A 25,077-nucleotide genomic window follows, 5' to 3' on the forward strand; every position below is an offset into this window, starting at 1 on the left:
AAAGACAAATGGCGTTCCTTCCCTTCCGAGCACTGCTGTGCGCCCAAACAGTAGCTTTCCACCACATATGGGGTATCGGTGTATGCAGGAGAAATTGCACAACAAATTGTATAATGCATTTTCTCTTGTTACCCTTCTGAAAATAGAAAATTACAAAGTTAAAAAGTAATTTTTGTGGGAAAAGGTACAATTTTCAATTTTTCCTTCCACTTTGCTTTAGTTACTGTGAATTACCTGAAGGGTTAATACCCTTCTTAGATGTGGTTTTCAGCAGTTTGAGGGGTGCAGTTTTTGTAATGGGGTCACTTGTCACTTCAGATGTGATGTGGACCCTAAAAAAAATGGTTTTGTAAATTTTGTAGGAAAAATGACAAATTTCTGATAAACTTTTAACTATTCTAATATCCTAATATTATGATGATTCAAAATTGGTGCTGACGTAAAGTAGACATGTGAGAAACGTTATTTATTAACTATATTGTGTGACATAACTGTTCTTGTTTAAGGGCATAAAAATTATAGTTTTGAAAATTGCTAAATTTGTGCCAAATTTCTGATATTAAAAAGAAACCACAAAAAATATCATCCTAATGTATCACTAACATGAAGTACAATACATCACAAAGAACATTCTCAGAAACACTGGGATCCGTTGAAGTGTTCAGAGTTATTACCTCATAAGGTGGCACTGGTCAGAATTGAAAATGTTGGCCTGGTCTGGCAGGGGAAAAGAGGTTCCCTTTAACTCCTTCACCCCAGAGCCTATCATCATCAATCCGGTCCAATAGGTGTAGCTGGTCTCGGGTCGGCACCTCCTGCATCTTGTGCAATCTCCATATTTCTGCCCAGCCCCGTGTGCATGACGCGTACTGTGTCATTCACAGAAAGGCCTCCATTGCGCTCCTGCACATGCACACTTTGATCTGCACAGCTGAGGGCCGAGCAAAGTACTGTCGTGCGCATGCGTGGGCGGTCTTTGACCTTTTCTCGCGCCTGCGCATTACAGTACTTTGCTCTGCCCTCAGCTGGTCATATTAAAGTGTGCATGCACAGGAGCACAATGGAGGCCTCTGTGTGAATGACGCAGGATACGTCATGCACAAGGGGCTTGGCAGGACGACGGCGATGGAAGGAGGAGAGGCGGCACCGGACTGAGACCAGCGACACCCATTGGACCAGAATGCCCTCTAGGTGAGTATAAAAAAGGTGGGGTTTTTTACGTTATACAGAGCGCTCTGAGCACTTATATACAGTATTCTGAAATGCTGTATGTAAGGGCTTACTGGTGGTGGCCACAGCTCATAAGGGAAAAAATCTGGTGACAGGTTCCCTTTAAAATAATTTTTCTGATTTACTTCTCAAGGATGAATATGGACAAGGACAAGATGATGGAGAGGATATTACACCTCATCCTAGAGATCCTCTTCCGGCTTACTGGAGAGGTAAGAGATTCTGATGACATCACATTACACCATTCTTATCTATGGGAATAACACATGGATAGAACTGGAGAGGTGAGGACTCTGGAAATGTCTGGAGTGAGATTTATTACTGTGTCTCTCCATAACCAGGATTACACAGTAGTGAAGAAGACCTTTAGTGAGCGCTGTCAGGACCCTGTGTCTGAGGGACGGGGAAGACCCCTGAGCCCAATCACGGGGCCTCCACCTCACCCCCTGATACATGAGGACATCAAGGACCAGAAGATCCTAGAACTCACCTACAAGATGATTGAGCTGCTGACTGAAGAGGTGACATTGCTGGGAATGCTGGGACATTATAAAGTAATGCTATGAAGGGATCGGGAGATGACGGTATCATTGTATGTGTCAGGTTCCTATAAGGTGTCAGGATGTCACCGTCTATTTCTCCATGGAGGAGTGGGAGTATTTAGAAGGACACAAAGATCTGTACAAGGACGTCATGTTGGAGGTTCCCCAGCCCCTCACATCACCAGGTAATAGACAGGACTAAATACACACGGACTATAATTATCTGTATGTAGGAATTAATTCAGTCCCTGATTGTGTCTCCTCCAGTTCTATCCAGTAAGAGGACAACACCAGAGAGATGTCCCCGTCCTCTTCTCCCACAGGACTGTAAACAAGAAGATCCAAATGTTCCTCAGGATCATCAGGTAGATGGACAAAAGGTGTCATGAAATCTCCCTATGATTTGTAGACGGCTGTGAAGGTCTTGTGTTCAGTCTTGTTTTATCCACCAGTATTATATGTTTTATACTTGTGTAATGAGAACAGTGGATATGGCAGGATTAGAGCAGATCATAGATGTGACTTCTCTGTGACCTTTACAATATTTGTTTCAGGCTGAAGATCTGATCCATATTAATACTACAGAGACATATATAAGGGGAGATGAGTGGTGTGAAGAGGAGATTCCTACATATGACTACCCAGGTGAGTAGTGACCACTAAATGCAGAGAAATCACAGATTCTTCTGTCACCGGCTGTGGCTGCTTTCTCGGTGGTGTAGTCCGGCAATATAACAATCGTGTGATCACCATTTTGCCGGTAGACCACAACATTGTTCTCCACTCGGAATTGCCCAAATTACTTTGGGCAACGAATGGGTCACAAGAGGAAACAAATACAGAAGCTGAACACAGAGGACTGAACCAGAGGTGAAAAGCATATTGCTCGAAGCTGCAAGATATAGCCTTGGAGGTTCAGTAGGGTGTGGCGCTTTCCATTTGGCTGAAGCAGGGAACTGATTACTTCAGCTGGACTGCACACACAATTTATTACCCAACACATAGTGCCCAGATTATGCTCCAGGAAACACGCACATTGTAAATTCAGTGGGCTCCTCTCACTACAGCAATGCCAAATATATGGATGCTAAATGTGGTTTGAGAAAAGGAGGGAGGAGATTTGACTTTAAGAGTGCCGATTTTGCTGGATTGTTTTATGGAAGCCATGTTTCTTTTTAAGAGCCTTTGAGACACTAGTTTATGTAGAAACCCTCTGTTTTTCCTTTGACAGATCATGGACCTGTGTGGGATTGTTTTTTTGTGGCCTAAGTAAAAGTTTTTATTTGTATAATTTTCACCCATATAATAATTTTGGTGGCTTTTTATTGCAATATTTGGCAGTCAGAATGAACCAACAGTTGAACACCACGCTCCACTGATTCATTCCATGACGTTTTTTTACATCAGTTAAGAAATGTGCTCCTCAGACTATTTGGGGGCATCACAACTCTGGACCAGACTTCAATCAGTGGACAATAAAACATTCACACTTCTTATCTATGAACTGCTCCAATATTTACTGCCACAACTGTTTGTCCCTTTTCCATAGTGATAGTTCTGTTTCACATAACTTGTCTTATTTACTACTCCTTTCTATGTCCTGTTGTGTATAAATGTGACTCTTCAGATTTTCTGTTATACAATGCCTGATGAAGAGACCGGAGTAGTCTAGAAAGCTGATATTTATTACCATATTTTCAGGTATAAAAGGTATCAACCACTGAGGACTCTCAGTTCTTTTAAACATTTTTCTTTTTTATTTGTCTTATGGAATAATTCAATTTTGCCACATGACTTGCCATTTCTACCGACATTTTACATAGAAATGCTAAAAAAAAAAATTAATTATATTTTATTAAAAAATAATAATTGGTTTTTATCCTTGACAGATGACTGTACCAGGAGATCAGAGGGACAACTCACATCTTCAATTTTTACATCAGATGACCTTGAGATAACACAGGATACTATGGAAGAGATTCAGATTACTCCAGATATCCCATCATCCCTACACAGCAAAGATGTATTATCTGATCCGTTGAAACAGGTCCTCCTATCATTATTTATTTATTATTAGTGGTGTGTGAGAATGCTTGCAACTGTTCAATATTCCATCAAGCATCGGGGTGCTGGGACACACTCAATACTCAATCAAGTATCAGTGGTACTCAAGCACTATGGTCGAGGCCCCGCGCCGCATGTTTTGAAGCTGTTTTTCAGCCATTAAACATGCGGCAATTGCCTGCCAATCATGGTAATGCCGTAGCATTGTGCCATCAGGTTTATATAAATACCCACTCGGCTGATTTTATCCCAGAAACAGTGTAGGGATAGCTGCTGGAGAAGGGATAGTGTATTAGATGATTATTGCGTTACAGTGCTTGTGCTGCAATGTAAAAAAAATCTATTCTATTCTCTAACAATACTGCTCTTAGCTACATTTAGTATAGGGCTAGCTGCTCGAGAAGGGATAGTATATTAGAGTCATGTAGACAGGGATTATTGCGTTACAGTCCTTGCTGCTGTAACGTAAAACTAAAAGTACTTTTCAAGCCTACATCTATTCTTTTTTTTTTAATTTGTTTATTAAGTAACAGAAATCAATCAGGTACAGAATAAGGACAAATATAGTGCATGTTTGCAAAGCTGTAAGAGAGTTCAGTACAAGGACAAACATATCAAAAGCATCACAGGGACTGTTTCTGCCATAGGCACCAACCAAGGAGCATTCAACATTGTTACCAGACTGTAATATACTTACTATAGTATAAGAGCGAAAAAACAACCCCGAAAATTATCACATTTAAATGGGTATCGTCAAAGGAGAGGAGTTCCACATTTCCCAAACCTTAAGCCTACATCTATTGTAGTGTCCCTATTAATACAGCTCTTAGCTGCAAACCTAATTTAAAATGTGCAAGGCATGCGATATGGAACAGGGAAGTGGATGTGCTGCTGATAGTGCATGCAGAGGCCAAGGCCGTGGTCCAGGTAATACTGTGCCTTTTGCGGGAGTATAACCAACATGCTCATCCACAAGACCTATCTTCCTATCCCAATTTGCAGGGGGGCGCAGAACACCACTGTTGAACCCAGAAGAGTGCGAACAGGTGGTGGGTTGAATGGCAGATAATGCTTCCAGTCGGTTTTCAGCACCATCCTGTCTTCCACAGAGTCTTATCTCTCTATCCAAGAGTCTGGACCACATAATGCTCACCTTGATCCTTTTTCCTCCCACCATGGTGAGTCCCAGGAGACAGGTGACCCCACACTAGGACCCTCCGTGGAGCTCTTTACATTTACATGTATTGTTTCTGGCCTCTCGCCCTGAACGTTTCAAGAGGGACATGAGGAGAGTGCAGACAGTGGTGCCCAAATATTTGAGCAGCCATGGTTAGATGATGAAGATGGTGGAGAATGGCAATTCCTGTCTGAAGAAGTGGATGATGATGGGACACAGTTGCCAACAAGTTATGTTAAGTCAACAAGTCAGGAGGAGGACCAGAGTGTCGAAGTGGTAGACGAGGTGGTGGTGGATGATGAAGTCACTGGCCCATCCTGGGAAGGTGGCATGCGGAGCGAGGGCAGCAGTGCAGAGGGGAAGTGATCCACACCACTGCAACAGGCAGTAAGAGGCAGTAGGGTGGCCAGAGGGAGTAGGTGTTATACTGTTCTCCATAGCACACATATATGGCAATCTACCAGGCCAAGAGTTAGGCGTTCCCCAGTCTGGCGCGTTTTAAAATAACGGGCAGACGATAAAAAAAATTATAATTTGCAACCTATGCAAATTATACTAGAAATTATATAATTATAAAAATTATAATTTGCAACCTGTGCAAATTATACTATACTATATTAGACCAAGATCTTTAGGAGCCTGACCACCACCAGCATGCTCAGTTATATATCATTAAAGTACCCAACCAGGTGGGCCAAGGCCTGGGTCCACAATCAGTGTCTGTGGGTGACATCACTGCATCTTCCCCTGTGCAATGCGCTTGCTGTTCCTATCCCTCGCGTTGGAATGCAAACAAAAATACGTAGCCATCCACAGGCCCAAACCCTAATTACTTGCACTTAGATCTTTAGCTTTACCACTGCTGGAATCCCACTCTTTTTTTAAAATTGAAAAAAAAATATTCTGAGGCCCTCCTCTACTTGTCTTTCAGGGTGTATTGCAATCTCTCCTTTAAATAAATATGGTGAGAGATGGCATGGCTATTAAGGCTGTATTCACATGTTGAATTTTTTTGGCTGAATTTTTTTTGCATTTTTTTTCATGAATTTTATGCAAATTAAAAGCCAATTTTGACAGTACCAGAAAAACCTTGGAGAAGAATCTAGCCAAGAGTCTGGACCACATAATGCTCACCCTGATCCTCCTTTCTCCCGCACACAATTTTTTTTTCCTGACTAAAATGGAAAACTGCTGCGTTTTTCAAAGAAGCAGCATGTCCATTCTTTCAGCGTTTTTGCAACATTGAAAGCAATGAGCATGCAAAATGATACTTGTGAACATAGCCTAAGGGGTGGAGGAGGTATTTTTTCCTCATTTTTTAATTTTGCCTTAAAAAATACTGCTCAAAAAATAAAGGGAACACTAAAATGCCACATCCTAGAACTCAATGAATTAAATATTTCACTTGCAAATTTTCATTCATTACAGTGAAATGCGCTGAGAATAAAACATAAAAATGATCAATGTAAATTAAAATTAATATCACATGAAGGTGTGGATTTGGAATGATACTCAAAATCAAAGTGGAAAATCAAATTTCAGGCTGATCCAACTTCAGTGGAAATGCCTCAAAATAAGGAAATGAGGCTCAGTTGTGTGTGTGGCCTCCATATGCCTGTATGACCTCCCTACAACACCTGGAAATTCTCCTGATGAGGCGCCGGATGTTCTCCTGAGGGATCTCCTCCCACACCTGGATTACAGCATCAGTCAACTCCTGTGGTGCAATGTTGGTGGATGGATGGAGACCTGATGTCCAGATATGCTCGATTGGATTCAGGTCTGGGGAACGGGCAGGCCAGTCCATAGTATCAATGCTTTCATCATGCAGGAACTGCTGAGACACTTGAGCCATATGAGGCCTAGCAGTTTCATGCATCAGAGGGAACCCAGGGCCCACTACACCTGCATATCATCTCACAATGGGTCTGAGGAGCTCATCCCAGTACCTAATAGCAGTCATGGTACTCTAGCTAGCACATGAAGGGTTGTGCAGCCCTCCAAAGAAATGTCCCCCCACACCATTACTGACCCACCGCCAAACCAGCGGTCATGCTAGAGGATGTTGCAGGCAGCAGAACGCTCTCCTACGGCATTTCAAGACTGTCACATGTGCTCAGTGTGAACCTACTCTCATCCGTGAATCCATTTCAGTGATTTTTCTGCCCGAGGCAGCACACATTGCTCCGTGTGACACCCCAGGAACGACGAACACAGCTTACCTGCGTCCCGCCAGCAATGCGGAAGGAAGGAGGTGGGCGGGATGTTACGTCCCTCTTATCTCCGCCCCTACGCTTCTATTGGCCGGCCGCTGTGTGACGTCTCTGTGACGCCGAACGTCCCTCCCCCTTCAGAAAAAGGATGTTCGCCGCCCACAGCGACGTCGTCTGGGAGGTAAGTGCATGTGACGGGATTAACGACTTTGTGCGCCACGGGCAACAAATTGCCTGTGACGCACAAACGACGGGGGCTGGTACGATCGCACGATAGATCGTACCGCGTGACGCCGCCCTAACACTTCTAATTTCACATCTTTTCCCCAGGTAAAATAGTAAAGCCTATACTCTCCTCCTATACTGGCACCCTTCCAGCGGTCTCCTGGATTACGGTGCTGGGGCTCACATGGGGTTGTGATGTCACGCAAGCCCCGCGTCCAATCAGCTCTGGGTTCTGTCTATTTTACATTTTTACATGGAATTCTTTATGATGTTACATCAGCTCAAGGTTTTCCCATTCAGGTCCCTACAATATCGGATCCTCTCAGTGGATGTCTTCTATATAAGACAATTTTCCTGATTGACCCATCAAGAATGGATAGGGTCAAGGACAAGATGGTGGAGAGGATATTACACCTCAGCCTAGAGATCCTCTCCCGGCTTACTGGAGAGGTGAGAGATTCTGATGACGTCACATTACATCATTCTTATCTATGGGAATAACAGATGAACAGAACTGGAGAGGTGAGGACTCTGGAAATGTCTGTAGTGAGATTTATTACTGTGTCTCTCCATAACCAGGATTACACAGTAGTGAAGAAGACCTCTAGTGAGCGCTGTCAGGCCCCTGTGTCTGAGGGATGGGGAACACCCCTGAGCCCAATCATAGGGCCTGCGCCTCACCCCCTGATACATGAGGACATCAATGACCAGAAGATCCTAGAACTCACCTACAAGATGATTGAGCTGCTGACTGGAGAGGTGACACTGCTGGGAATGCTGGGACATTATACAGTAACGCTATGACGGGATCGGGGGGTGACGGTATCATTGTATGTGTCAGGTTCCTATAAGGTGTCAGGATGTCACAGTCTATTTCTCCCTGGAGGAGTGGGAGTATTTAGAAGGACACAAAGATCTGTACAAGGACGTCATGATGGCGGTTCCCCAGCCCCTCACACCACCAGGTAATAGTCAGGACTAAATACACATGATCTATAATTATCTGTATGTAAGGAATGAATTCAGTCCCTGTTTGTGTCTCCTCTAGTTTTATCCAGTAAGAGGACAACACCAGAGAGATGTTCTCGTCCACTTCTTCCACAGGACTGTAAACAAGAAGATCCCGATGTTCCTCAGGATCATCAGGTAGATGGAGAGAAGGTGTCATGAAATCTCCCTATGATGTGTAGACGGCTGTGAAGGTCTTGTGCTCAGTCTTGTTTTATCCACCAGTATTATATGTTTTATACTTGTGTAATGAGAGCGGTGGAGATGGCAGGATTAGAGCTGATCATAGATGTGACTTCTCCATCTGTCTGTGACTTTTACAATATCTGTTTCAGGCTGAAGATCTGACCCATATTAATACTACAGAGACATATGTGAGGGGTGATGAGTGGTGTAAAGAGGAGATTCCTACATATGACTACCCAGGTGAGTAGTGACCACTAAATGCAGAGACGTCACAGATTCTTCTCTATCATCGGCTGGGGCTGCTTTATAGGTGGTGTAGTCCGGCCATAGACCACAAAATTCTCTTCCACAAAATGACAGCGTACGTAGAATGTGCCGACAGGTTAGAAAATCACTTGAAGAAAAATACTTTGAAAAGGCCTCTAAAAGAAGGTGAAGGGTAATGATGCGGTTGCCTTCCTAGTATCCTGATGATGAATATTTTATGGAGCTTCTTTCTGCTGCCCTTCTGATGTGTGGAATAAATTTCCACAATCAAGAAGGTTGAATAGAAACTGCAGTTTATTTCAACGCATTTCAAAGCCTTTCCTGGCTTCTTCCTCAGGAAAAAACACAATTATAGCAAAGCAGCGGGTGCCCGACAGTATTTAAATGGTCAGCATGTGGAAAAAAAAGCGCCAAAATGATGCAGCATATATCCTAGGTCATATGAAAAGGCTTGTTAAAAGGCCACTTTTAACTTTTAGGATTGCTACTTCCAATAGGTGCGCTAGAGTTTGTCTCCTTTCCTGGAGAGACAATTTGAATAATTCCCAGAGGGGCATTGCAGCTATAAGTCCCCTCGCCACTGACAACTAGACTGGTTTGTCAGGTCTCCCTAAGGAGAATAGTCTTCCCCCGTGATCCCCACAAAGCTTCTCATAAGCCAGATGAGTTATCCACGCTTTACACTGACGAGGGGCAATCACCCCGAAACACCGTGTCTGCAAATTGGGATTCTGATCTGGCATATATCGTAGGTCATATGAAAAAGCTTGTTAAAGGGCCACTTTTGAGTTTTAGGATCGCTACTTCCAATAGGTGGCGCTAGAGTTTGTCTCCTTTCCTGGAGAGACAATTAAAATGATGCAGTAACACATGTTAAAAGTTCAAAGGTTCATACAGATAAAATATATCTTTGTACCATGTTAGCCAGTAGAGATAAAAAAAATTTTTTTAAAAGAACTGACGTCCTCAGTGGTTGATACCTTTTAAAGGTTCATAGAAATTAGTAAAATGAAAAAAGGGGTAGATGAAGACTCCAGTCATCTAGGTGAGCTCGCAATTACCTATGCGTGTAGCTATATAAGCGGTATATGCTGTCCGTAGGTATAGAAAGATCAAAGAATCGAGTTGGAAAATGAGAGGGAGATGATATAAGGGAAGAAATGTGAGAAGTAAGTGGTATACTCAGAAATGGATATTGTAGGATTAAATGGTTCAATTCTGTTGTTATAGCTGAGATTGGCTGGAAGCCATGCTAAAAAACTGCTGTGGTAGAGATAACAGTTGTAATAAAGGCAGGGCTGCGAGTGAAGCAGGGGAATGGGGGAAAACCCCAGCAAGTGAGGTAAGTGGGGGGTAAACTCCTGCGAGTGAAGCAGAGAAAGTGGGGGGGAAACCCCTGCGAGGGAAGCTGGGAAAGTGGGGGGGAAACCCCTGTGAGTGAAGGAGGGAAAGTGGGGAGAAACCCCTGCAAATTGAAACAGAGAAAGTGGTGGAAACCCCTGTGAGTGAAGCAGGGAAAGTGGGGGTAAAACCCCTGCAAGTGAAGCAGGGAAAGTGTGCGGGGCAGCCCCTGCGAGTGAAGCAGGGAACGCAGGGTGGAAACCCCTGCGAGTGAAGCAGGGAACGCGGGGTAGAAACCTCTGCGAGCGAAGCAGGGAAAGTGGGGGGAAACCCCTGCGAGTGTACAAGGGAAAGTGGGGGGGACCCCTGTGAGTGAAGCAGGAAAAGTGGGGGGGAACCCCTGCAAGTGAAGCAGGGAAAGTGGAGGGAAATCCCTGTGAGTCAAGCAGGAAAAGGGGGGAAACCCATCCGAGTGAAGCAAGGAGAGGGGAGCATACTGCTGCTGAGATCATCTCGGGTCAGTGTGATGTTACGTGGGAAAAAGCAACTGTGAATGAAGAGCGCCCAGCGTATGGGCAAATGGAAGGTGCAGGAATTAGAATACTGCTGCTAGTTAGAACGAAAAGAAACTGCTTTCTGGGCTAACTTTTAGTGAATTTTTTTTAAGGAGATTAAGAATTATTTGTATTTTTTACTAACTATATCTTTATTCCTGGTATATTAAAAAATGAAGTGATAAGTAGGAATGAAATTTACAGTATATACTAAGAAAAAATTATGAAAATATTTTTATAATATAAATATTATTTCTAGAATAAGAGTGGATTGTATGTAAATATGTACAAGTATTCCACTTAATGTTGAATATTTGTAGAAGAATAGTATTGATTAACATGAGTATTGAAATTATAAATGGCGGCATATCATGCAAACATAATTAGGAAAATAGATATAAATAAATCTAAATAAAAAATGTATCTTTTATAAACTTATCTGAATTAATCGCTAGAAAATATTATAGAAAATTATTTATGTATATTGTATAAAACAAATCCATTATTAACTCTATCACAGGAATACATCAGTTATTTCATTTATACCTGTTTACTGTTGAATTGTTCGGTGTGATTCTGTGTTTTTGTGATATACTGTATATTCTTTAGGGCTGACGCACAATTGTTCACATTTATTATCATGTTTATTTCCGTGTTTCAGGAAACTTTTGACTATATTACATTGATGAGAATTAAATTTTTTATGTAATCGTTGGGTGGTATATCCAACATATTGTTTCCCACATGAACACTCAATCATGTTGATGACGTAACTTGTGGAGTGTGTCGTACGTATTATACAGTAGATGTCACGATTCCTATGTGCAGAACATTCTGTATTGTTCTGCTATACTCTCTTGCAGAGGCGGTATATGTTGCTTATGGTGCAGAGCATTTTGCAGGATGAATGCTCTGCTGGTTGATCACAGCACTGGGTTCCACGCTGGTCCTGGGAGGTGCTCACGCAGATCTTCTTGTTCCCGATGATTGTTCTGCTTCATTAGGGAACGTGTTAGCTCAGGACGCTTCCAGTCGTACTTCCTGTTTACAGTTGTGCTGTTGACTACCGTGGTACTCACTGTTCAGATCTTGGTCTCTCAACTCCAGACTGTTGTTGACTCTCTATTGTTGTCTGTTGTTGTCGTCTCTGCCTGTCCTCCCACTTCTGATGTGACTTCTCAGCTTCTGACCTCGGACTTTCTCCTGACCACATCCCCGCCAGCTCCCTGTATTTTGTACATACCCTACTGGAACCCTGACCTTCAGCTTCTATCCTGACCTCGTCTCTGTCTGCCTCCCCATGTACTGTCGTACTCTCCTAGTTTATGATCTCGACCTGTCTGACTACCTCTCCAAGTAGTGTCTAGTGCCACGTAGTGCCTGTCATCACAATAGGGAAGATGTCTGCTGTGGAGATGGAAGTGACCATTTTTGCGCCATGTGATATGCATATGCAACAAAGACAGTTTTTGGAGTTACATATAAACATCTTAATTATTGGACAAGAGATTTGTGCGCGGTTGGTTTTATTGCGAACCCTTAGGTGGCTGGGAGAAAGGATATTATTTTTATAGCAGGAGCCCTACAGAAAGTTAGCCCTCGATTTCTGGGTAATATTTTTCCCAATATAGGGTCATCTAGGAGAATATGCCAGTTTTCTTTTATTATTTGTTGGGATTATTTTATCACATACATTGTAAATTGAAATTAAAATTATAATTTACATTGTTGGTGTGTCCCTTGTTACATACAAGTAGAGAAGCTCGACTTTGCTGCTTTTTAGGAAAACATGCTTAATTTTTGAGGGTGTTTTTGTGAATTGGTCCTCCTACGAGGTGCAGTATTTTACAAACTCTACTGAACTGATTTTTTTTAATATTTTCAAGTCATTTGATATAGTGCCCACTATTTTAATGGATATAGATTGGAATCTACTTTTTAAGTGGGTTTTGTCTGAAAATGTGACCATTTTGAATGTAAATTGTAAAGTTCAAAAATCAATATTATTGCCAATATAATGGGGTGTCAAAAATATACCCCAACTATTTTGATATTATTGGTAAATGCATGTATATCACCTTTAGAACTGTCCCATATAATGAATAGGTCATCAATTTATCTTTTATACAATGCCTTCATTTTGTGTAATGTTTTAAAAAGTCCCTATAAATAAATTAGCATATTTTGGTGCAACCTTAGAACCCATCGCGGTTCCCTGTAACTGGTGGAAATATTGCCCCAGAAAAGTGAAATATGTTATACAATATGAATGATAAACCTTTGAGAATGAAGGATCTTTGTTCTTCCGAAGGCCTATGATCATGTGTTATAAATTTTTTTACAGCAAAGTAGGCCAATTTCATGTCTGATATTGGAGTATAGGGCAGTGTGTCCATAGTAAGGAAAATGTAAGTGGAGACCAATGAGTGGAATCCCTCAACGAACTAGGAAGGCTCATAACATGCATTTCCATAGTTTTATCTATATATTCGGACACGTTGTATGATATGAACCCGATCCCAGAGATGATTGGACTTCCAGAGGGATTTTTAAGATGTTTATGGATTTTAGGTAGGTGACAGAAAAATTGAGTGATTGACACTCAGTAATTTTTTCTCTTTTGTATTAAATGTTTTTCTCAATTTGCTTAGTTGATGAGGGAAGTATATTTACAAGCTACTCCTGGGAGGGGATCACTTTGTACCATTTTAGGCCATGTGTGAACGTTGCGTTTTGGTTGCCTTTTAAACTGCACCGTGTCAATGACAAAATGCATGTGTTGTGCTTCCCCAGCAAAGTCTAAGAGAAGTCACAAAATTTCTTGCGCAAGTTGATTTTTTCAGCAGCATTTTGCTTGAGAAATATTTGTCAAAATCATTGCGTAAAAAAAAAAAGCAGCATGTCACTTCTTCATTGCATTTTGGTTATATTTTCCACCAATTGAAATGATTGAGGTGTGTCAAAATGCAACCAAAATATTTAGCTGTGCGTTTGCACTGCATTTTGGTTGTATTTTGGATGTGTTCTTGTCAACAAAAATGCAAGTCTCACGGTCTCTGTCTCACTGTCGGACTCTGTCTCGGTCTCTCTCTCGGTCGGTCTCTCCCCCTCTCTTCCTCCTTCATACTCACCGGCGCGGTGCGGCTGTCACACTGCTCCCGCAGATTCTCCTGCTTCTGAAAGTGCCTGCCGCTCATTAGGCTCATCTCATATTCACTTCACCCGCTCATTAGGCTCACCTCATATTCACTGCTTGCCTCGCCCACCGGCACCTATGATTGGTTGCAGTTAGACATGCCCCCACGCTGAGTGACAGCTGTCAGCCTGCAACCAATCACAGCCGCCGGTGGGTCTATATCGTATACGTGCAGTACAATAAATAAATAATTTTAAAAAAAACCCAATATGCCGCCCAAATTGATACCCAGCCAAGATAAAGCCACACAACTTCTGGCTGGTATTCTCAGACTGGGGAAGCCTATCGTTTTTAGGTTGCCCCCAAGCTAAAAATAGCCAGCAGCCGCCTGGAATTGCTGCAGCCATTAGATGTGACAGTCTCGGGACCTTACCAGGCTCTTCCCGCATTGCACTGGCGCGGTGGCAATGGGGGTAATAAAGAGTTAATGGCAGCCCATAACTGCCACTAAGTCCTAGGTTAATCATGGCAGGCATCTGAGACACCCTCCATGATTATTCTGTAAGTGAAAGTAAGTAAATACACCCAAAAAGTCTTTTATTTGGAATAAAAGACAAAAAAACACCCTCTTTCACCACTTTATTAACTCCCAAACAGCCTTCCATGTCTGACGTAATCCACACGAGGTCCCACGATGCTTCCAGCTCTGCTACATCGGAAGCTCACAGCGAGTGGCCATAGAACTCTGAACTCCACGCAGCAACTGAAGTGAGTTGTGCTATCAGCGGTGACGTCACTTAGGTTACCCGTGGCCACAGCTGGAGTCCTCCACCTGTGACAGCAAATCTCCCGAGTGACTGAAGTGAGCCGCGCAATCAGCGGTGCCCTACCTCAGGTGATTTGCGGTCACAGGTGAAGCCTTCACCTGTGACCGCAAATCAGGCTGTGACACAGAGACAGTGCCGCGCGATGACAATGAACTTTGGTGAAGCTCTGAAGTCACAGCTGCGGGCCTCGCACTACTGCCTGTGTCACAGCACTGACGTCAGAAGTTCACCTGAGTTCATGACCGCACGCAGAGACAGAGCAGCGCTATGACAATGAACTCGAGTGAAACTCTGACGTCACAGCTGCGGCCCTGCACTACTCTCTGTGTCCTGGCACTGACCTCAGAGGGTCACCCGAGTTCATTATCATTGCATGGCTCTGTCTGCTGTTTGCGGATAGTCATACTATCTACTCTCTCTATTTTTTCTATCTATCCCTCTCCCTATCTATGTGTTCTAGCTATCTATCAACTCCTATGCTATCATATTTTATTTCTCCTTTAAAAACACACTGTGTAAAATACAGCCCAAATGCAGGGAAAACGCAGTGAAAACGCATGCGTTTTTACCGCGTTTTTTGACAAACGAAGTGCGGACATAGCCTTATAGTATTTGGAATCAGATGGTATTTTCATAGCCTCATTATAGTAGTCATAATACTTTTGTATTACAATCCCACCCCATTTGTCTACTGATCTGGTGACTATCTTATTATTATTATTGTGCTGTGATTGAAGAATGTGAAACCTAGAATATATTTTGAAGAGCCTCTAAAAAAAGGTGGAAGGTAATGATGCTATTGCCTTTCTAGAACCCTAACATCATATAGGATGAATCTACCTTCTCTCCCTTTTGTGTTGCTGAATGTGCTCATAGGCTGCCTACAAGACGAGGTCCAGTCTTTGTGGCCAAAGCTTATAATAGACACGATTATAATAGACAATATAAGATATGTAGTGAGAGCTAAAGGCCCTGTCACACACAGAGATAAATCTGCGGCAGATCTGTTGTTGCAGTGAAATTGTGGACAATCAGTGCCAGGTTTGTGGCTGTGTACAAATGGAACAATATGTCCATGATTTCACTGCAACCACAGATCTGCCAAAGATTTATCTGTGTGTGTGACGGGGCCTTAAGTGTGAATTTCTGAACAATAATAGCAGAGCCTCCCTTTATTCTGACTTTTCATTTTCTTTTTAGAACTCCTTTTAAAATTGGTGATACAACTTTTCATGGCAGTCGTTAAGGGGTGTTAATCCTCGGCAATACTTTTTCACAGCTCAGAGGTTTAAGTGTGTAGTGCACCCGCAACGGGCGAAAATGCAGCATGTGTCAGCTGTATATGACTAGTTTAAGAAACTGCTGTGTCCAATTAAGGCTACGTTCACACATCAGTTTTTTGGCATCAGTCACAATCCGGCGTGTGCCTGATGCAACGGATCCGGCGCAGAATATGCAAAAATGGATGCGCCTGATCCTTTTTGTTTTTTATGGATCCGGTATACCTGATCCGTCAAAAAACAGATCCGGCTCATCCGTTTTTTGCATCCATTTCGTCCGTTTTTTTGCTGGATCCGTTTTTGTTCAATAAATTTTAGCATGCTCAGTTTAAAAAAACGGATCCGGCGTCCATAGGCTTCCATGGTAAGGTGAGCATAATATGTGCGTGCTTGTGTGTTTGTGTGAGTTTGTGCGTGTTTGTACGTGTTTGTGTGTGTTTGTGCATGTTTGTGCATATGTGGAATGACACAATAGGGGAACAGGATGGGATATTTAACAAGTTGTGGAACAAATTGTCTGCATTGCAATGATTTCCTATGGGAAATCTTGCTTTGCTAAACGAGTAACTTGGTTAACAAGCACACTCCCAGAACGGATTGTTCTCGTTAACCAAGGTTCCACTGTATATATATTTATTTTTCATTTATATATATATATATATATATATATATATATATATATATATATATATATAGTCAGAATATGGCGACTAAAAACAATTTTTTTTATTAAAAAAAAAAAAAACATTCTTAGTGTGTGATAGCAGCAAAACATAAAACAATATACATAAGATATCGCTGTAATCATACTGACCCGAAGAAAAATATTGTCTTATCACTAATACTGCACAGAAAGTAGTGTAAAAATAAAATTGATCTTCTTCAGTTTGTTTATTCTGCCTCCTGAAAATATTTCCTGTACTCTCCGCTGAGAGCGCTTTCATGGGGGTTTCGGTATTATTAAAAAAAAAATGTGATTTAAACTAATTCTGCAACGGATTCACTCACTATTCACTCACAAGAGGGGGAGCACTACTAGACCTTGTACTAACCAATAGGCCAGACCGCATATCAAATATACAAGTTGGGGGTTACTTGGGGAATAGTGATCACAAAATAATAAGTTTTCATGTATTCTTTAGTAAGATGTCTAGTAGAGGGGCTACAAGGACACTAAACTTCAGGAAAGCAAATTTTAAACGGTTGAGAGATGATCTTAGTGCAATAAACTGGGATGATGTACTAAGTAATAAAAGTACACAAAGCAAATGGGAGACTTTTATGAGCATCCTGAATAGGGCTTGTGCAGAAAATATACCCTATGGGAACAAACATGCTAGAAATAGGAGGAAACCCCTATGGCTAAATAGAGCTGTAAGGGAAGCAATAAAAGAAAAACAGAAAGCCTTAAAAGAATTAAAGAGGATAGGTAGTGATGAGGCATTATATAATTATAGAAAATTAAATAAAATATGTAAAAAGCAAATTAAGTTAGCTAAGTTTGAGACAGAGAGACTCATTGCGAGAGAAAGTAAAAATAATCCTAAAATATTCTTTAACTACATAAACAGTAAAAAACTGAAAAGCGATAGTGTTGGCCCCCTTAAAAATAGTCTTGGTGAAATGGTGGAAGGGGATGAGGGTAAAGCCAACCTGCTGAATGACTTTTTTTCTACGGTTTTTATACAAGAAAATGCCATGGCAGATGACATGACCAGTGATACCATAAATTCACCCTTGAATATTACCTGCTTAACCCAGCAGGAAGTACGCCGCCGCCTCGAAATCACTAAGGTTGACAAATCTCCGGGCCCGGATGGCATACACCCCAGAGTACTACAGGAATTGAGTTCTGTGATAGATAGACCATTATTTTTAATCTTCTCAGATTCCTTAATAACAGGGTCGGTACCGCAGGACTGGCGCATAGCAAATGTGGTGCCAATATTCAAAAAGGGGACAAAAACTGAGCCGGGAAATTATAGGCCGGTAAGTTTAACCTCTACGGTTGGTAAAATCCTTGAGGGTTTCTTGAGAGATGCTATACTGGAGTATCTCAAGAAAAATAACCTTATGACAGAGTATCAACATGGGTTTATGAGGGATCGATCCTGTCAAACTAATTTGATCAGCTTCTTTGAAGAGGTAAGTTCAAGTCTGGACCAGGGAAATGCAGTGGATGTTGTGTATATGGACTTTTCAAAAGCTTTTGATACGGTGCCACACAAAAGGTTGGTACATAAAATGAGAATAATGGGGATAGGGGAAAATATGTGTAACTGGGTTAAAAACTGGCTCAGTGATAGGAAACAAAGGGTGGTTATTAATGGTACGTACTCGGACTGGGTCTCAGTTCATAGTGGGGTACCACAGGGGTCAGTATTGGGCCCGCTTCTTTTCAACATATTTATAAATGACCTTGTTGGGGGCATGCGGAGTAGAATTTCAATATTTGCAGATGATACTAAACTCTGCAGGGTAATCAATACAGAGGAGGATAATTTTATATTACAGGGAGATCTATGTAAATTGGAGGATTGGGCTGAGAAGTGGCAATTGAAGTTTAATGTAGATAAATGTAAGGTCATGCACTTGGGTAGAGGAAATAACATTTATGATTATGTACTTAATTGTAGAACACTGGGTAAAACAGACACAGAAAAAGACTTGGGTGTATGGGTGGATGGTAAACTTCACTTTAGTGGACAGTGTCAGGCAGCTGCTGCCAGGGCTAATAAAATAATGGGATGTATTAAAAGAGGTATAAGTGTTCATGAAAAAAATATAGTTCTACCTCTGTACAAGTCACTAGTGCGACCGCACTTAGAATACTGTGTACAATTCTGGTCACCGATATATAGGACATAGCTGAACTGGAAAGGGTGCAGAGAAGAGCGACCAAGATTATTAGAGGAATGGGTGGGCTGCAATACCAAGACAGGTTTATTAAACTTGGGGTTATTTAGTTTGGAAAAACGAAGGCTTAGAGGGGATCTAATCACAATGTATAAATATATGAGGGGACAGTACAGAGACCTTTCCAAAGATCTTTTTACACCTAGGCCTGCGACTGGAACACGGGGGCATCCGCTACGTCTTGAGGAAAGAAGGTTTAATCATAATCACAGACGAGGATTCTTTACTGTACGAGAAGTGAGACTATGGAACTCTCTGCCGCATGATGTTGTAATGAGTGATTCACTACTAACATTTAAGCAGAGCCTGGACGCCTTTCTTGAAAAATTTAATATTACCAGTTATGTATATTAGATTTTATGACAGGGTATTGATCCAGGGAACTAGTCTGATTGCCGGATGTGGAGTCAGGAAGGAAATTTTTTCCCCATTGGAACTTGTTTGCCACATTGGGGTTTTTTTTTTTTGCCTTCCTCTGGATCAACATGTTAGGCTACGGGTTGAACTAGATGGACTTAGAGTCTCCCTTCAACCTTAAAAACTATGATACTATGATACTATGATACTATAATGAGGCAGATGGAGTCACTTTGGAATCTGTCTGGCCTCTTTTCCAGCAATGTCCCATCATTTTCAGGTGTCTTTTTATTGCAAAAGTGTGAAAGCCTAAAAAGATAGATACCACCGGAACAGAAGCCAAACTGAGTCCAAAGTGTCTCCATCTGCCTCATTATAGTGAGTGTTTCCTTCCGCAATTTCGTCTGAATCACATTTCTGTGGTATTTACACGGCAACCCCGACGTAAGTGCTCAGCGTAGAACACTCTGAAAATGCTGAAAAAATTTTATGCACCCCAAAGTGTTACCAATTAAAACCCTAATGTATTCCACACAGGTCCGGTCTGTCACTGAAAATATAGGAGTTCCCTCATTATTGGTAGAACAAAGCCTCTGAAAAGTGACATGGCTCCAACCCCACAAAAAAATCCAATAAAATCTGCACTTCCAAATCCAAATGTCGGCTCCTTCAGAGCTCCAGAGTGCCAAAACTGCAGTAAGTGTTTGGCATTACTGTAGTGGGAAGAGCCCAATTAACAATTTGTGGGGTGCAGGTCTCCAGAAGCACAAGCTGGGCACAATGTAAGGGCCCCAAACTGTCATATTTGCAATTCAACAGAAAAGAAGCCTGGTGTGGATGTTACAAAAATAGTCACTGCAGTTATAGAATAATTGATTCAGAGGTGAAATGTCTACAATGAGGTCACTTTTAGCATTTTTCTGCTGTTCTGGCACCTAAGAGGCTCTGCAATTATCACCTACAAACTATTCTAGCAAACTCTGTGCTCCAATACCCAAATAGGGCTCCTTCCTCTCAGCCCTGATGTGTGGCCAAACAGTTTCTGACAAAAAAATGGGGATATCACCGCGTTCAAAAGAAATTGTGCAACAAATTCTGGGGTCAGGTTATAACTGAAAAATTGCAGCTAATAAATTACATTTTTACCAGTAAAATTTTATATGTCAACATCTTATTTTTATAAAATTCTGTAAATTACCTGTGGGTTCAAAATATTCACTATACCCCAAGATTAAATCATTACATAGTGATGTTTCCATTATGGGGTCACTTGTGAGGGTTTCTGCTGATCTGGCGATTCAGGGGCTCAACCGATGGTGCCAAAAATGTATTCAAATGAAATTTGCGTTCTAATAGCCAAGTAGCGCTCCTTCCCATCTGATCCTAGCCGTGTGCTCAAACAGTATTGTGCAACTACACTTGGGGTGCTGCCAAATTTAGAAAAAAATGCATAACAAATTGTCCATCAATTTTCTTCTATTTTACCCTATGTATAAATTAAAACTCTAAGGCTAAAGTAAAATTTTAGCAGAAAAAAACATAAGTTTTTCATTTTCATAGACCAATCTTTATAAAATTTTGGGATATAATTTGTAGGTTAAAATGCCCCACACACCCCTAAATGAATTCCTTATGGGTTTTAGTTTTATAAATGGTGTCACTTGTGGAGGGGGGTTCTGTCTTTTTGGTACCTACAGGGCTTTGAATTTGCAACATGATGTACAAAATGTGCATTCCAAAAATCAAACAGCGTTTTTTCCTTCCGATCTATGTTGATTGCCTAAACAGTTTTTGACCACATATTGGGTAAATTGTGTATCAAATTATGCAGTCCGTTTTTTCCATTACCCTTTCTGAAAATTACAAATTTAGGGCTAAAGCAACAGTTTTAGCTGAAAAAAAAGGAAATATTTTCATATCCAAATTTTAACAAGTTATGTGAAGCACGAATGGGTTCAAAGTGCTCAACACACCCCTAGATAAATTCCTTGAGGGGTTTAGTTTCCAGTATGGGATCATATAAGGTGGTTTCTCCTGTTTTGTCTTGTCAAGGGCTCTGCAAATGCGACATGGCGTCCACAATCTGTTTAATCCAAATTTGCACTCCAATAATCAAATAGTTTTGTTTCCTTTGCAAGCCCTTCCATGAGCTGAAACAGCAGTTTTTGACCACATGGGGGGTATTGCCAAGTTCCAGAAAAATTGTGTAATACATTTTAGGGTCAATTTTCTCTCCATATGAAAATGAATATGAATTATATATATTTGTGCAGTTTTGGAAGTGGTATAACTCCTGAGGGTTTCCGATATATAGGTCCCTCAAAGCTTCTTCAAAATTGAATAGGATGGTAAAATATAGGATTTGTAAATTTCCTTGAAAAATTGCTGCTAACTTTTAACCCATGTATATCCTGGTTACAATGAGGTATTATATCATTTATGAGGTCGTCATAATTGCTATACCTCTTGGTTGTTGTAATGAATTCATGTGATTTTCTTAAGCTGGGTTCACACTAAGCGACAGCGACAACGACGTCGCTGTCACGTCACCATTTTCTGTGACGTAACAGCGACCTTGTAAGTCGCTGTTATGATCACTGCTTAGCTGTCAAACACAGCGACGCAGCAGCGATCATAACGTCGCTACATGTGCAGAGAGCAGGGAGCCGCGCTTAGTGCTGGCTCCTTGCTCTCCTGGTACAGTACACATCGGGTTAATTAACCCGATGTGTACTGCAGCTACATGTCACAGTGCAGAGAGCAGGGAGCCGCGCACACTGCTTAGCGCTGGCTCCTTGCTCTCCTTGCTACAGTATACATCGGGTTAATTACCCGATGTGTACTGCAGCCACATGTGCACAGAGCAGGAGCCGGCACTGGCAGCAAGGGCGGAGGCTGGTAACGAAGGTAAATATCGGGTAACCAGGGAAAGGTCTTCCCTTGGTTACCCGATGTTTACGCTGGTTACAGCTTACCGCAGCTGCCAGACGCCGGCTCCTGCTCCCTGCTCGCTTCATTTCGTCGCTCTCTCGCTGTCACACACAGCGATGTGTGTGTCACAGCGGGAGAGTGACGACCAAAAAATGAAGCTGGACATTCAGCAACGACCGGCGACCTCACAGCAGGGGCCAGGTCGTTGCTGGATGTCACACACAGCGACAGCGACGGGACGTCGCTGCAACGTCACAGAAAATGGTGACGTAGCAGCGACGTCGTTGTCGCTGTGTGTGACACCAGCTTTAGGGAGTTCAGTTGGTTATCTTAATCTCATTTAACACATTCTCCACTTTACATTTATTTACTTTCTTCTTGTCACTAGTTAATTGTACATTGTATTCTCTGCTTGTGAGATGGTTATATAGCAGTGCCCTGGGGGAATTTGTTGTATCGTTTTATTTCAGGATGTCAGAAAATCCCATGACTAAATTTTGTAAATTCTTCCTGTCAGTGATTTAATCTATAGGAGTAGTGTCTATTTTGATACTATTTTGACTGAGTAGGGGCTTGTTTTTTTTTTTTTTTGTGGGATGAAATAGAAGTTTTTATTGGTATCATTTTTGTCTACATAAAAAATTTTTGGTAGCTTTTTATTCCAATATTTTGAAGAAAATGAACAAACAGGTGAACACCATGCTCTACTGGTTCATTATATTTATTTCAGATTTATTTTATTCAAAAATAATAATTGATTTTATTCTCGGCAGATGACTGTACCAGGAGATCTAAGGGACAACTCACATCTTCAGTTTTTAAATCAGATGCCTTTGAGATCACACAGAATACAATTGAACTGAATGCCATTACTCCAGATATCTCATCATCCCTTTACAGTAAATGTCAATCATTTGATCCTTTGGAACAGGTCCTCTCTTCTGATTCATTACAGACTGCAAAGAATCCAATTTCACATTTAGAATATGGAAATAATATTCCCCTGGAAACATCTTTTGTTAACCATGAAAAAATGAACACAGAAAAGAGATTTTTTTGTTCAAAGTGTGGAAAATATTTTAAACGTAAAACTAATTTAGTCAGGCATGAGAGAATTCATAGTGGGGATAAACCATATTCATGTTCAGAATGTGGGAAATGTTTTACACATAAATCAAATCTGGTTATACACCAGAAAATTCACACAGGGGAGATGTCTTTTTCATGTTCAGAATGTGGGAAATGTTTTACACATAAAACATTTCTTGTTAGACACCAGAGAACTCACACAGGGGAGAAGCCATATTCATGTTCAGAATGTGGGAATTGTTTTATAGATAAATCAGCTCTTGTTAAACACCAGAAAAATCACACAGGAGACAAACCTTTCTCATGTTCAGAATGTGGGAATGATTTTGAAAATAAATCACAACTTGATAGACATCAGAGAACTCACACAGGTGAGAAGCCATATTTATGTTCAGAATGTGGGAAATATTTTGCATGTAAACAAAATCTTGTTGTACACCTGAGAACTCACACAGGGGAGAAGCCATATTCATGTTCAGAATGTGGGAAATGTTGGACACACAAATCAAGTCTTGTTATACACCAAAGAAATCACAAAGGAGAGAAGCCATATTCATGTTCAGAATGTGGGAAATCTTGGCCAGATAAATCAAGTCTTGGTTTACACCAGAAAATTCACTCAGCGGAGAGGCCTTTTTCCTGTTCAGAATGTGGAAAATGTTTTAAACAAAAAGGCCACTTACTTAAACATAAAAAATCCCACACGATGAGTAGCCTTTATGATGATTCGTCTCACCCACAAAGCTCTCCACAGTTATGCACCACCCTATACCTCATCCCTCATCTGTCTATCATCCTAACCACCCCCTCTGTTCCGCAAACGATTTTAGACTAACATTCTCCAAACCTCACACCTCAATCTCCAAGACTGGAACAGTCAGAGGAAAAGTTTAATAGATGCATCATTTCAGCATTTTTTACCCACTACTTGTTTTGGCTTTCATATACCGAGATAAAAAAGTCACCAAATACTCAACGTGTACACGTGGCCTTTTAGTAGGAAAAATACGTTTATATTAGAATTAACAATATATGAAGTTACTAATATCTTTCATCCAAAAAGCAACATACAATGTGCAGAGAATATTTCATATTGTTATTCATTCATATATATTACTATATAGACAAATATTACAACCTTCGTCCCCACCACTTCTACAAAAAAAAAATCACCCAAAATGTCCTCCCTCTTTTTCCTAACTCTCGATCTTACTGATCTGCAATTCATTACAGTTACTTTCAGAGCATATTCTCCATGTCGAAACAATGTCCGTAACTTCTCTATAAGACAATAATAAACATGTTCACATTATAGATGGCTCCTCCTTACACAGATTTCAGAAGATTTTATCTGTTAAGTTGTAATTTCTGAGAGGGACATATTGTAATTGTGACTATTTATGCCGCCTTCATTTCTAGATATTCATATGGGGGGTGTGGGTGGGACAAGTTGCATTTTTGTTGGACTTCTTCAGAAATTCTTCAATAAAAAATTATTTGATTAAAGATCAATGTTCATACTACAAATTACTGCTTACATCTACAATCAATTCCTTCTTTGTAGGAATATCTGATGTGATCCATTTATTAAATCTCTTTCCACTTCATTTTAGTGGACAGTATCAGGCAACTGCTGCCAGGGCTAATAAAATAATGGGATGTATTAAAAGAGGTATAAGTGTTCATGAAAAAAATATAGTTCTACCTCTGTACAAGTCACTAGTGCGACCGCAC

At 41.1% G+C, this 25,077-nt stretch overlaps 1 protein-coding gene across 1 annotated transcript; it reads left to right on the forward strand.

Annotated features, from left to right (window-relative positions):
- Window positions 1–1,367: 1,367 nt before the first annotated feature.
- LOC142312212 (uncharacterized) lies at window positions 1,368–24,770 on the forward strand. Its single transcript, XM_075351115.1, has 12 exons — window positions 1,368–1,442; window positions 1,572–1,751; window positions 1,834–1,957; window positions 2,040–2,137; window positions 2,327–2,417; window positions 3,662–3,819; window positions 7,752–7,901; window positions 8,031–8,210; window positions 8,293–8,416; window positions 8,500–8,597; window positions 8,795–8,885; window positions 23,028–24,770. The coding sequence occupies exons 1-12, from the start codon at window positions 1,371–1,373 to the stop codon at window positions 24,176–24,178; spliced, it is 2,517 nt and encodes an 838-aa protein (XP_075207230.1). The 5' UTR covers window positions 1,368–1,370; the 3' UTR covers window positions 24,179–24,770.
- Window positions 24,771–25,077: the final 307 nt, after the last annotated feature.

This window comes from Anomaloglossus baeobatrachus, chromosome 5 (assembly GCF_048569485.1).
Source record: "Anomaloglossus baeobatrachus isolate aAnoBae1 chromosome 5, aAnoBae1.hap1, whole genome shotgun sequence".
Lineage (NCBI taxonomy): Eukaryota > Metazoa > Chordata > Amphibia > Anura > Aromobatidae > Anomaloglossus > Anomaloglossus baeobatrachus.

Excerpts from the sequence above, each read along its gene's own strand:
- LOC142312212 (XM_075351115.1), top strand. The coding sequence starts at position 1,371 with ATGGACAAGGACAAGATGATGGAGAGGATATTACACCTCATCCTAGAG. Across the intron at positions 2,138-2,326 it reads ATGTTCCTCAGGATCATCAG|GCTGAAGATCTGATCCATAT; the intron begins GTAGATGGACAA and ends TATTTGTTTCAG. Across the intron at positions 8,211-8,292 it reads TTGAGCTGCTGACTGGAGAG|GTTCCTATAAGGTGTCAGGA; the intron begins GTGACACTGCTG and ends TGTATGTGTCAG.